This window comes from Bos grunniens, chromosome 8, assembly GCF_055505025.1.
Source record: "Bos grunniens cultivar Pamir isolate PY7600 chromosome 8, Bosgru_T2T1.0, whole genome shotgun sequence".
In the NCBI taxonomy this organism is placed as follows: Eukaryota; Metazoa; Chordata; class Mammalia; order Artiodactyla; family Bovidae; genus Bos; species Bos grunniens.
In genome coordinates, this window is record NC_141172.1 from 69,822,241 (window position 1) to 69,836,464 (window position 14,224).

Here is a 14,224-nt window from a genome sequence, read left to right on the forward strand (position 1 = left end):
CCCCGAGACCTCGACGCAGAGGCAGGGAGGCCACCAGCCGTGGTCTCGCCAGAGCTCTGCTCTTGCTCACGCAGCCATCCCAAGGCTGAGACCACCGGGAGAACAAGGGACCCACATTCCACCTCAGGACAACAAACACGTCCACCGTCACTCACTTCTCGGACGTCCCGCTGTAGTTTCACGTTTACTTCCTCGGACCTGAGGAGATCCTTCCTGGCCGTGTCCAAGTCCTCCTCCAGGTCTGTCACCTGCGCAGAGAGGGCTGCCAGGAGCTCCTTCATCTGGCTCTGATCTCGCAACTGGTTGTTTATGATTTCCTGGAGCTGGATCACCCGAGCCAGAGAGCCGTCGCGGGTTCTCTAAGGGGGAAAGGAAGCCTTAGACAGCCTTGTTTTGGGAGGGAGGGAACACAGCACTTCCGGGCAACCGGTGAGGTCAAAACTGCCTTCTGTGCTCTGGAGCTCACACGACCCTCACAGTCGCACAGAACTACATGGTGCTTTGGTGACAGGTCCCAACAGCCCCGCACAGACTGGATGGTAAGACGAGAACCAGACAGAGAGTGAGACCGAGGACTTGCCTTTCCATTGGCACTTGGCATGTTTTCTTGCTTGGGATTTACATCAAGCACCCCATCCATCAGTATCTTTTCCGGGTTTTTCTTCTCTTTAAGAATCATCAGCTAAAACCAAAAGTTTGAATCAGAATAAAGAAATTAGTAAAGACAGCAAAACTCCATTTGGAAAAACTCAACTCAAAACTGAAAATACAGCATAAAAAGAAAATACATGGTGATGCTATCCATCCCAAAGAGAACCAGGTGATCAGAGTCAGAATTTGTCTTCTACTGGACAAAGGGGTACTTAAGAGATCCTGCAGCTCTGAGCCACAAGTCTAGTTTACTAGTCATTAAAATAACCCAAGTGGGAGGGTCCTCAATCAGAAAGATAAATAACATCTGACGTCCACTACAGCCTTCATACTTTTTTAAATGAAAGGATACAAATGACAAACCCTTCACTGAAATTACACGATGACTGATCAAACTCCTCTCTTTGTGTGTGGCACCTAATTCTTCTTCTAACAAACTACACCTTTCAAGTGCGCCTCGTAATCACTCTCAACTGAAATAAAAGGGGCCGAGTCACTGTGTGTTGAAGTGTGTATATACTTTAGTGCACTTCTTAGTGTACACTCACCCCAACACACGGCTGCTGTAACGGAAGACATTTAATGCATCTCATTGACCTTAATGTCAAGAAGATCTGCTTATTAACAGCTTTAAATTCTAAGTTAGAGAGGAAAAAACATGTTCCTAAACTAATTCTATTACCTAGTTTTTAATTGCAAATTGATATACAGAATATAATAAATCTTGAGACATTTATGCCAACTAATACTTTTTACCTGGGGCTTCCCAGGTGGATCAGTGGTAAAGAATCCGCCTGCCAATGCAAGAGGGCAGGTTCGATCCTTGGGTCGGGAAGATCCCCTGGAGTAGAAGATGGCCACCCACTCCAGTATTCTTGCCTGGGAAGTCCCAGGGAGAGAGGAGCGTGGTGGGCTACAGTCCACAGGGTCGCAAAGACTTGGACATGACTGAGCATGTACACAGGCAACACTTTTTAACCATATAAAATTCTGACTTCTTACAGAAAAAATGTATTTACAAGAATTCAAGAAGCTCAAAAGTCAACTAGTTACATAAATACATGCATCATCCACCTAACAAGGCAGCAAGTGTACAAATCCAGGACGGCCGGGTGGCTGGTACCTTCTCGTCCAGGGCCTTGTGGTGCTCAAACAGTGATTTCAGTGCCTTGAGCACTTCCACCTCGCTCTTCATGCCGGCTGGGGACCGCGCCTGCTGCTTGCCCATCGTCATCCGGAGCGATGGCACATATTGGGAAACCAGGCATTCCAGGTGTTCTAGCAGCAGCTGCAGGGCAGGGCCAAAGGAGCACCTTCAACCTCATACTTGAATTCAGGGCCGATAACTCCTCTCAGCCTCACGCTAACACCAAAACCATGCTAAGGCAAGTCAGAATCCTGCCAGTTCAGTCTAAAGTTAGAGTGGACTTCCCCAGTGGCCTAGTACTTAAGACTCCACACTTCTGCAGGGGTCCTGAGTTTTAATCCCTGTTCGGGGAACTAAGACCTCACACACACTGTAGCATGGACAAAAATGTAAGTTAAGAGAACTCCCTCCTCAAATGTACTAAAATTATATTAGCTCTCATCATAAATTTGAAGCAAAGTATGAGAACCCCGATCGGATCCACCCCGGTCTGCTCAGTGGGAAGATGTGAAAAATGACTTGAAAACAAGCCAGAGTTTAAAGACAGCAACACGGAACCCAGTGGTGACCCCCGCGGGGCAACTGTCAACACGTGAGAATCCCCCTACTGACCCTGGTGTTGTTCCTTTCGGCTCTCATTTCGGCTATCTCTTTTTCTCTTGCTAGAAGCTGCTCTCGGCATGCACTGAGTTCTTCCGTAGGGGATGCCAACTCCTAGAAAACAGTTAAATGAGTAAGTAACTAAATGCAAACACAAATTAAAAAGAGAGCGAGACTGAAGACTGACCCTGTCAAGTCTCTCCAGGCTCCACACAGAGGGTCTCCCTGCCCCTCCGGAGAAGAGGGGTCCGCTGACCCCAAGACCACACAGACCACCACAACTCAGACCGGCCTTTAGCCTCCACCTTGACCTGGCAGGCATGCGGCAGGGGAGAACCCGGAATCCAAGCCTGCCTTCTCAAGACCCAGGGAAGTCTGAGAAACTTTCCTAAACATAAACCTAACAACAAAGTGGACAAAGAGGTTCTTAAACGACACACAGACCACTGACCTAGAACCACTGGGGAGAGGGCAGAAGAAAGGGAAAATCTACAAGGCCACCAGGCTTTGGAGTGTTCCTCTGGGAAAAAGGCTGATGGCACCCCACAGCCATCTGTTAGGCTGACTCCACTGAAGTCACCCAGTCATTCAACAAACTGGTTAAAAGGTTAAATTCATGTTTTATGTATTTTATCACAATTTTCGTGCACGCGGTGCCGTCCACGTGGTGAACTTGCTCAAACTGAACCACACAGCATCTTTCATTCTTCTATTTTTCCTCGCACACGTAAAAAAAGTCCTGGGCTGCATATCCCCTACTACACACTGAGTATTAAGCACCTAGAACACTGCCCAACACTTGTAAGAGGCATGTAGTAGACATGTGAAGCTATGAGGGTGTATGTTATACATGTAAGCAGTAGGTAGCCATCATTAAAATACTGGACACACTGTTCTGTGCTTTGTAAGATGGGAGGTGATAAGGGGCTTAGCCTTTCTGCTTCAAGGACTGACTCTATAGCTCAATCCACGTGCCCCAGTGACTCCTCCAGCCAGCGATTCGCTTGTGGTGGGGCCCCGGCCATCCTCCACGCAGCACCTGCACAACCACCTACAAGGTCAACCTGCTGGGGTCGATCCTGCCCAGAAGGGCAAAACGCCCTGGCTGGCAGGGACCCCCGGCAGGGCCCACAGCCATGCTAACAAAATGAAACACAGCCCCAGTGCTTCACCGGGTAAGGGCCAATCCGACGGGCCCAGCCCCTGGCTGCTCTCACGTCAGTCCACTCCGCTTCCATAACTTGGGCCGAGGCCGAGGTCTTCCTTGTCTTGGCCTTCGCCTTGGGGTTGCAGCACTGGAAAAGTGCCCATAGGCGGGCCCTTCTGCGACCCATCCTCGCGGATGGGGGCAGTCCCCCACTCGGGGGCAACTGCTGTTTCACGGTTAGATAGCTCAGCACCGGAGCTATCACCACCGACCTCACACTACGACCACCACTATTCACACTACGACCACTGCTCTCACACACACCGCTCTCAGACACCACTCTCACACACCACTCTCGCACACAACGCTCTCACACACCACTCTCACACACACCGCTTTCACACTATGACCATCAGCACTGCTGTCTCTAGAAGAAATGGCACGAAGGCTCTGCCTCCAGCATGTCTCCCAGGAGCCCGGAACCTGGAACCCACTCAGTCACAAGGGGCTTCCATGGTGACAGGGGGGCTGGGCTCAAGCCCACCATCAGGGGTGCCGAGAGGGGGGAGGGGCTGCCAAAAAGATGTCAGGTGAGTGTGGCGTGTGGGAGAAGGAAAGCCGTGCCCACAGCTCAGGCCCACCGTCAAACATAACCCTGCAAGGATACTAGTTCACAGTCGAACCAAATAGTATAAACTGCTTCAGAAAGCACCACCACTAGGAATGAGCACGTCTTCTAAGTGGGCTTCTGCCTCCTTCACCCCCCAAACAAGGCTTCAGTGAGGCTACTGAAAGGGCACCCCTGAACTCAAGGGTGTCCCCGGAACCCACTCAGGTGAGGAGGACTCACCGCGCTAGCTGCCCGTCACTCTCACCCTGAGCTCGGTCCTCCCTGAATGACTCCCTCACTCAAGCTCAGCAAGGGCTTGACCAACCTCGCTCCAGGCACTAAAATGAACCCACAGTGGGTACAGGAGTTCCGTCAATCTGCTGCGAACTCACCCTCTTAACTTCGACCCTGGGATGCCAGACAACTCTGCCCCTGGGGGCGCTGCACGGTGGAGGTTCAGGGGTGTCCCTGCCTCGAGCCGCGACAGCCAGCTCCTCCCAGACCCCGCCAGGTGCTGCCCCTCCCTCCGCACCCGAGTCTCCCACCCCCTCTCCTGGCCCCACTCCCAGCCTCGCGGCTCTCCACTCACCAGGGCACAGGCCACACTGCTCCTGGCTCAGCCGGGACCTCAGCTGTCACTTGAGGACCTCCGTCCCCAGGGTGCTTGGGGCCCTATATCCACCCCTCTCAGCAATTACGGACTCTGGGAGGGACAGAGTACAGTTTGGGGTCCCGCCCGCAGTTCACCCTGAACACATTCTCTTTTTGTTTCGCTTTATCTGCTGGAGTTCTCTGAGATGTCTTTTTAAAACCTCAACTGTTGCTTTCAAAAAGACTGTAAAATCACTGTGCTCAACTTTAAGAATAAAATCTTCATTTTCAACCTTAAAGTCAAACTGGAGGGAAGACTAAAAGCAGTCATTTTTTCAAACTGAAAAAGAAAACACACACGTGACCACGTCACAGAATACAGTTCACACAACCCCTGGCTCTTCAGCCTTCTCCTCGACTACCAGCAGCCCGTCATCGCAAGGCCTGCCCTGGGCCGTCAGGGGCAGGGGAGGAGGGCAGACCGGCTCCTCTGTCCCCAGGCCGCATGGGCCGCTTGCTTCACCTTCTTTCCAAGTTCAAGTGGCGCTGACACAGCCCGGGGACGCTGGGGATTCTGATCAGAAACACAACTGTGGGTACTAAGGGAGGATCTCTGGTTCTTGTTTTCCCCGGTATCAAAGATGATCAATATAATTACTGTGAATTTTACATGTGGCTTCAGATGAGAGAAGACACCTAGGGCTTCCCCACTTGCAGTTACAGACGCAGGCAGCTTGTGGGTCAGCCTACCAAGAGCTATAGAAGCTAAATACATTTTAAAAAGAGGTCCTTAGGCAGCCACAATCCAAGATTTCAAAAAAGCCCAGTGAGGGAGCTGGACACTGAGAGGGCCACTCCTTCCCTCGGGGCATCTGAACAAAGCTGACTCTGGGAAGAAAAGGCAGGGAAAAAGTCAAGCAGAGGGTACTGGCTAACACAGCTCTGGATGGTTCCTTGGGCTGGGAAGACAAAAATTCGAGCTCAGGCCTGACAAGTCAGTCCGGATGTTAGAGACTAAGCTCCCCAAGAAAAGGGAGGCACAGAAAACATACCCAACACTCTGCCCAAACCGGCTGAGCGCTGAGTATCAATCACCTCATGGTGCTCGGGAGACAGATGGTGGGCTTCAGGACTGGGCGAGAAGGGGGCGGGGGAGGCCACGGGAGGCACCCCAGGCTTCCAGATGGACACGCTGGAGGGCTCCTCCCCGCGGTCAGGGGGAAGGTGGGTGAAGGCTGCTGAGACTCAGCTTACAAGGACACCCCAGCCTCAAGTCACTCAGGCCCTGAGTGAACAGACAGCTCTGTCCCCACTAGAGGTCTGCCTCAGAGGAACCTCTGGAGAAGACAGCATCACCAGAAACTCTAGGGTTTTCCATAGATAATGTCCAACATGCAACCAAAAAAAGCAAAAAGGGTGTAACAACAAACAGGAAAGAGAAAAAGAACTGAAACAGATCCAGAGGTATCAGATGTATATCAGCACATCAGAGGTATGCTAGAGGTATCAGATGCAAACTTCACCAGTTCAAAAATATACTTGACAAAAGGAAAAACGTCTGAGAATCAAAACCGATTCTAGAACTTTCAAATAACAGTGACTGAATTTAAGAACTCAGTCTCTGGGCTTAACATCAAATTGGACGTAGCTGCAGAGAGGATCAGTGAACTGAAGGATAGATAGGTTAAAAAAATATATATAAGAAGGAAAAAAGTATAGAATATATTGAAGGAGCCTGTTGTTAAACTACATTGTTAAAAACTATAAATGGGGCCCCTCATGGTAGAGAAAAGACAGAAAGGGGAATAAGAAATGCCTCCAGGGGCTGAAACTAAAGAGCCTCTTAATGAAAGTGAAAGAGGAGAGTGAAAAAGCTGGCATAAAACACAACATTCAAAAAATGAAGATCATGGCATCCAGCTCCATCTGCTGCTGCTGCTGCTGCTGCAAGTTGCTTCAGTTGTGTCGACAGCAGCCCAGCAGGCTCCCCCGTCCCTGAGATTCTCCAGGCAAGGATACTGGAGTGGGTTGCCATTTCCTTCTCCAATGCATGAAAGTGAAAAGTGAAAGTGAAGTCACTCAGTCGTGTCCGACTCTTAGAGACCCCAGGGACTGTAGCCCACCAGGCTCCTCCATCCATGGGATTCTTCAGGCAAGAGTACTGGATTGGGGTGCCATTGCCTTCTCCATGGATTATAAGAACATTAAAGATACACACACACAGAGTTAACTGTGTGAGGCGATGCGTATGTTGGGCAATCATTCCATGATTCTATGGGCATCAAGTCATCACAATGTAGACCTGAAATACACAAAAACTGTATCTGTCAGTGACTCCTTAGTGAAGCTAGGGCTCTAAAATCAGGGCCTGGCACCTTATAGCTGGCAGGTATGGGAACTCGGGTTCATGTGCAGGCTGTACACACTCTTAATCACAGGTGAGACCTGAAGCAACCAAGCAACTCTCCATTTTTCTTTTTCTCTTTTTCTCTGTTCCGCTTGCCATTTGTGTTTAACAGATTCCCAGTATGGAGTGAGCAGTGTCAATGCAGCAATAATGTTCCCCATCTAAGGCAGGAGCATGTAACACCAGCAGACTTCCCAATTGCCCCGAGAGTAACTGGGGTGCTGCATCACAAAAAAAGGCAAAGAAACACAACATTCCCCGAGACAGAGCTGCCCGACGGCAGTGGGGACTATGGTCCACCAGATGTCCCAAGGGAACTCCCAGGGGCTAGGAGCCCATGCTGGGTACCCCCAGCTTGAGGCCACACTTGCCTTTCCACCATTCTGAAGGTCCTGGCAGAATAAAGCCAGGCCATGGAAGGGGGATGGTGTGGCTGGCCCGTGGGACTCAGGGCAGGACTGACTTGGGTCTGTGCTGGGCTCCACATCCAGTCACCACTCTTGGAGTGTACAAAGTTCTTGGGATCATTGTAGGTTTCTGGCAAAAAGCAATGGAGCTGAAGTCACTTAGGATGGTTTTTAAGGAAAAAACCTCACTGAAGATTCACTCAGTGCCAGCCTCGGCCCCTACTGAGGTGCAGACTCCTGGTCATCCAAGGCTGTGCCCACAGCCCACCAGGGCAAGGGGAGCCTCCCGGACACCGGGTGACACATGGCGTTCTTCCCCCACTTTGAGTGAAGGGCTGCACCCCCGTGGATGAACCTGGCTCACCCCTCCACCTCTGATGCTGAGGCCCCCGTGACTCCCATGACCAGAGGATTCAGCCTCTCCTGGGGCATCGGTGTCACTGCACAGGCCTTGTCCATGTGGCCCCAGCAGGCAGGGTGAGTCCTGTGCAGAGCCTCCCAGCTTGTTGGCCTCGCTGCACACACTGGGGCCGTGCACGAGCACCGTGTGTCCACTGAACGAGTGGATGAGGGCCTCTAACAATGACAGTGATGATGACGAGGAGGAAGAGGTGAAGGGGCTAAGATCCAAGTGTCAGTCCTTGATTCAGGCATCTGTGCGTATTAACGCATTTAACCTCATGACAAGGTTGTGTGTCTCTGTGTGTGGGGCGGGGGGCCGGTCCTGCCACTGTTCTCACCTTGGAGCCGGCAAGTTCACTCTCAGTATCCAGGGGTGGCTGCAGCCACTGGCCACAGACTGGACAGCTTTAACACAAACTCATTCGCCCCCAGGTCTGGAGTCAGAAACCTGTGATCAAGGTGTGGGCAGGGCTCAGCTCCCTCCAGAGGCTCCAGGGGAGGGTCCCTCCGGCCTGGTCCAGCTCTTGGGGGACCCCAGGCCTCCCTGGGCTTGTGGCCACATCACCCCGACCTCTGCATCCACCTGCATCCACCCCTGGGTGGCTCTGTGCTTCAAATCATTCCCTCTTCTCTTCCAAGCATATCCGTCATTGGATTTAGGGTCCTCATGCGTCCCAGGTGATCTGGTGCAGTGATCAGTAACTTACTTCCTGCCGAGACTTTTCATGGGAATAAGGTCACCTTTGCGGGCTACGGAAGGATGGATGGTTTCGGGGCCACCACTCAGCCCACCATACTGGTCATGAAGCCCCCGGGCAGAGCCTCACTGGGCTTGGTGCAGGGAGCTTCAAAGAAGCAGGGCTCCAGGACTTCAGTCCTAAGGCTGCCTCAAGAAGATAGTTAGGATCAGGACACTCAGGCACAGGGACCAAATGAGCAGGGCTCCAAGCTGTGCTGGGGGTGTGGGGCTCACCTGCAGGGAGCCTGGAGCCTGACATGACGGCCTGGGGCCGGGGGACACAGCGCATGGTTTGGGAATGGACACATCCCAGCACGGACGAAGGGAGGCAGGCATGGCCACTCAGGCCAGGGGAGCCCAGATCTTCCTGCTGCCCTCAAGGGGCAGGTCAGATGGGCACAGGAGGGAGCCGTGGTTTAAACGACCTGGGTCGGAGTCCCGGTCTGCTGCTGTGTTGTCTCTGGCGAGTGACTCAGCCTCTCAGAGACCACCTATTGCTCCTCTGCAAATCTTTGCCATTCGTGACTTGCTTCACAGTTGGGGGGAGATCTTGGTGCTCTCAGCAACCCCGCCCACCCCGTGGCTGGGGCTATGCCACCTCTCCATGACCTTGAGGCCGCTAAGACTACCACTGCACAGACTCTCTTTGCAAAGAAGCTGGAAGCCGCTTCCCCTACCATAGGAAGCCCTGTGGCACCGAGACAAGAAGCAGCAATGCCTCTAGCCTGGGGGCTCCTGGCGCGGGGATGACCACATGGGGCCCTGGGAGTGACCGTGGATGGCCCCACACGGCCAACCCGGTCTTTCCTGTTACAGCTCCCGTTTCTTTCTGTGTGCTCTGTTCAGCCACATGCAAAGACCCAAAATATATTCCTCCGAGTCCATGGAGATTTCTCTCGACACTAGCCACGAAGCAGTGCCCAGGCCACATCCCTGGGAAAACACGCTCAGCTGTTTACGTCAGCGACAGGGTCCCTCCCAGAAAAACATCTGGCAGGATCGGGACAGGGTCGTGGGACTCAGTGGACACATGGGATGTCCTCGTTCTTACACATATAGGATGTTTTAAACCCTGGTGCCTAGCCTGACAGCAGTCTGCTCCCGGCAGGAAGAAACAATAAGATGCTGGTCCCCTCTCCCAGCTGGAAGCCCCAGACCTGTGGCTTCTGTACGGACTGGCCCCTCTGGTGGGGAGTCTGGAGGCCACAGAACCGCAGGGGCCTCGAGCCTTGGCGTGGGCATGAGGAGGGCCAAGGGGCTCGGGGAGGGGACAGGGTCAGGCCCTTGCAATGGACCGCCACCAAATGCTGGACCAAGACAAGAAATAACAAACACCACACCTTAAAGTTCCTAAAGAGCCAAGAAGGCCCAGAAGAGTGACCAGGACTGTGCTGTCCGAGGTGGGGGAGGGGAGGGGGGAGGCTCACCCAGCGCAGTCTGGACAGGGTTAACCCTCTGCTCCTGGCTCAACTCACTGGAACAGCGACCTCACCACAGTCGTTCCCGGCACTTTCCTTTTAGAAGGAAGAAGGCAATCACAGGGCAAGCAAAAACGTCCCCGTGGGGGATTCCTGGTGGTCTAGGATGCCAAGGTTCCCTCTTCGTCCCCACGATTGCCTGAGCCGGCGTGTTGTGCGTCACGGTCACCCGTCTCTGCTGAAGGGCAGCCACCTAGGTTGTTGGAAGGTTGGCCTCAGTGAGGCCGAGCCTGGGGTCCCTAGCTGCCCAAAGAGGGCTCCTGGGCAGCACACCTCCCCAGCCCACCCTGACCCCACAGCTGCCGCCCACCCCAGAGGGCCCCGTCACTGCCATCAGGGAATTAGGGGTGCCGAGTCTCAGGCCCGGGAAGAGCCGTCCTTGGGAACTTTGAAGACAAGACTCTTATAACATGTCCAGAATTCACTTTATAACTTTGCCATTTCCTTCCTCAGTTTATAACAAGTACACTTCCACAAAACCAAGAGAGGCCCAAAGGAAGCCAGGTGGGGTGTATAAAAGCCTCAGCACTTAAGACTCAAGAGATTTAAAAATGTTATGGCCAAAGAAATGAATGTGTAATGGTGGAATTATGAATAGAGATATGAATAGCTTTGGGACTAGACAATGGCCCCTGAAACCTCACTGTAGGAGAGGCTCATGGCATAGGCATTAAGCCTGGGGGTAGGAGTGAGATGGGGGCTGAAGACCACATTTTATTGTTGTTCAGTCACTAAGTCACATCCAACTCTTGGAGACCCCATGGACTGCAACACACCAGGCTTCCCTGTACTTCACCACCTCCCAGAGCTCACTCAAACTCATGTCCATGGACTCAGTGATGCCATCCAACCATCTCATCCTCTGACACCCCCTTTTCCTCCTGCCCTCAATCTTTCCCAGCATCAGGGTCTTACAGCTCTTCACACCAGTTGGCCAAAGTATTGGAGCTTCAGGTTCAGCATCAGTCCTTCCAATGAATATTCAGGGTTGATTTTCTTTAGGATTGACTGGTTTGATGTCCTTGCAGTCCAAGGGACTCTCAAGAGTCTTCTCCAACTCCAAAGTTCAAAAGCATCAATTATTTGGTGCTCAGCCCTTTCTATATTCCAGTTCTCATGGTTCAGGGCGAAGAGGACCTGAGGACTTGACATGAGGACTTGACATGAGGACCCAGCACCCAGGTTCAAGTGCTGGCTCTACCCTTCGGGCCCAGTGGCCTTGATCTCCTTGCCTCACCTCTCAGAGCCTCAGTTCCTTCCCTCAGTAAAGGGATCTGATCCCTGTACCACAAGCCAGGTCAGGATGCCCACAGAAGGTGGGGTGGGGATGGGGCTTTGCATCCAGGCTGACAAGTCCCCGAGAACATCTGTTGCTGCATTATCCTTACATATGGAGTTGTTGAAATTAGACTTGAGGTGCCTCCAAGTTGAGAACCCCCACCCCAATGTCCAGGCTATGAGGAGGGACTCCTGCCCCCCAACTCCATGCTCATCACCACACAGCCATGTCAAGGAACTGGCTCGGACACCAGCTCATGCCCACAAGGCCTCAGCTGGAAACTGCAAGAAACATCCCCCTCTCCCCTGTCCCATGTCCATGGCAACCCTCCCCATGCCCCAGCAGATGAACGCCCCTCCATTCTAAGATGGAAAAACCAAGGTCTCAAGTGGGGAAGCCACTTGCCTGAGGCTGCTCAGCCCCCAGGAAGTGGCCAGGCTGGGTCTGGACACACACACGTGGCCTCAGAGGGGCCGTGCGGGGTCTGAGTCTCCCTGGGAGCTCAGGTCCCCTCACCGCCTGACCAGCCATCCTGGAGTCTGGTGTGGAGGCGGCTCCCATCCTCCAGCAGGCAGTTGCTCGCTTGCTTTTAAAAAACAATATCCACGAAGACGGGAAACAGATACCGCCACGGCCCACACCAGCTCCGGGGAGGAATGAGGAGAAACTACAGCCTGCCAGCCCTGGGGTGCGGTGGCGAGCCCTGAACGGCAGCTTGAAAGCAAACTGACCTTGTAGGGTCACATGTCTGCAGCCTTAACAATTCTGCCAAATCCAGAGTCAAGTTCAACATCAGGGAGGTGTGGGCCTTGGTCACCCCCAGTACACAGCCGGGAGTTTCCTGTGTGGCCTTTTCGGCAATTACCAGTGAACATAAATAATGCTCTGGCTTTGAGTTTGCGCTTGAAAAATGCTGATGGGTTTCAGTTACAAGGAAACATGTTGGCCACAAGCTGCTCTTGTCCGTTTCCTGGGAACCCTGGCTGCTAACCCCACCGCCATCGGAGGGACAGAGCAGTGAGGGCTGGGCGGAAGAGGCGCTTCTGCAGAAGGCAGGCCTGGGCCGCCTGCCTCCAGGACCTTTCCCCACCATTTCCATCCTGTCTGCTGTCCAAGGGGTCTCTGACATGACACCTCTCCTGGACCTTCATGTGTGAAACTGACTTCGGGGGCCGTCTTCTGGATCAAGGTGTCAGATCCTAATTTGACAATGAGGGCCCCTCTTGTGGGTGGCTGGGGAAGCAATTTTTAAGCTGAGTTCCTCTGGGCCCATGGTGCCTGGCGGAGGGTGGGGGGCAAGTGGATCACCCGTGGTCACAGCCAGTCGGCCAGGCTCAGCCTCCATCTGTCCTATACGCAAAGTTATGAGCACGTTTGTTCCAGACTCACCACTTCCCCCTCCACTGGGTTCCTGGCCCGGCCACCCAGTGTTGTGTACAGGTCTCTGTCTGGGGTACCTCTGGGGCACTGGACAGGGGATCGGGGACTTGCGTGGACACTGTACAGGGGGGCCTCCTTGGGAAGTTTCTGACAGCTCCTGGGAAACAGGCCTGCACGCTCCTCGCACCTCTAAGCATGGACCAGGGTCATCAGTTTATACACCCTGGGAGCAGGTGAGAAGCGCACTGTGGGGCACTCCTAGACCTGCTAAAAGTCAGAACCTGCATCTTGATGACTTCTGGGGCTTCCGTGCACACCCCGGAACCCTACACCGAGGCAGCCAGGCCGAGGCTTGGTCCCCGCCAGACCACCTGCCCTTCTCATCCCTCCAACCACACACTGTGCCTCCCCCACCCATGGCTGTACTCGAGGGGTCCCGTGTGAGCTCCCCCCATTCCTGGGATAACTGCTCGTGTGTAAAGGCTCAGCTTTGTGGCGGGGTGAATGATGCCCTCCAAAAGAGACACCCACATCCCAACTCCCCATATTTGCCAGGGGGCCTTTTTTTGGAAATGGGGTCTTTGCTGATGAAATCAACTTAGATAAAGTTACAGTGGATTAGGTGGGCCTTATGCAGGATGATGGGTGTCTTTATAAGAAGAGGAGAGACACACAGAGAGAAGGAGGCCGTGTGAGGAGAAAGCAGAGGCTGGGGGGATGTGGCCACAAACCCAGGAACACCTGGAGCCCCAGAAACTGGAAGAGTTGGGAGCGATGCTGCTCCAGAGCCCAGGTCAGGGGGCCCAGTCCTGCTGACCCTTGACTTTAGACTTCTGGCCCCCAGAACTGGGAGAGAATCAATAGTATCGTTTTAAGCCTTCCTGCCACCCCAGTTTGTGGTCATCGGTATCAGAAGCCCCACCTGGGACACTCAATGTTCTGTGTCCCTAAGATCCACCAATTGACCACTACCTCATCCAGGCCAGTCTTCCCCTGGTCATCATGGGATGTCTTTTCAACAATTAACCTCCTGACTCGGGAGAAAGGCTCACGCTGCACACAGAGGCCCCATCTGTGTGGGGCTCGAAGCCCATGTTGCCTCGGAGCGGCTCAGCCTCACACACCTGCTGGCCCAGGGGGAGCAAAGGGGGTCACACACCTCTGAGCCTCTGTGACCTCCACACCCTGCCCAGTCAGAACTGCAGACGACCGGGCCAGCAGACATTTCAGGAGGGCAGACTTGCTTATCTGCCCCCATTCCTCCTGCTTCACTGTCCTTTTGCATCCCCCTACCCCTGCTCCTGGGCTTCCCTAGGGCCTCCCTTGGGGCTAGCGGGTAAAGAATCTGCCTGCAATGCAGGAGACCTGGGTTCGATCCCTGCGTTG

General features: G+C 53.4%; 1 protein-coding gene across 1 annotated transcript in view; it reads right to left on the reverse strand.

Moving 5' to 3' along the window:
• The window catches only part of LOC147367371 (liprin-alpha-1-like), a 35,633-nt gene that overhangs the window by 16,554 nt on the left and 4,855 nt on the right, over positions 1-14,224 (reverse strand). Inside the window, exons 2-5 of the mRNA XM_086416288.1 lie at positions 2,411-2,512; positions 1,775-1,939; positions 581-682; positions 156-359 (exon numbers count right to left, since the gene is read on the reverse strand). Of these exons, the coding sequence (XP_086272414.1) occupies positions 156-359; positions 581-682; positions 1,775-1,939; positions 2,411-2,437 (498 nt within the window). The 5' untranslated portion in view covers positions 2,438-2,512. The remainder of the gene's footprint in view (positions 1-155; positions 360-580; positions 683-1,774; positions 1,940-2,410; positions 2,513-14,224) is intronic.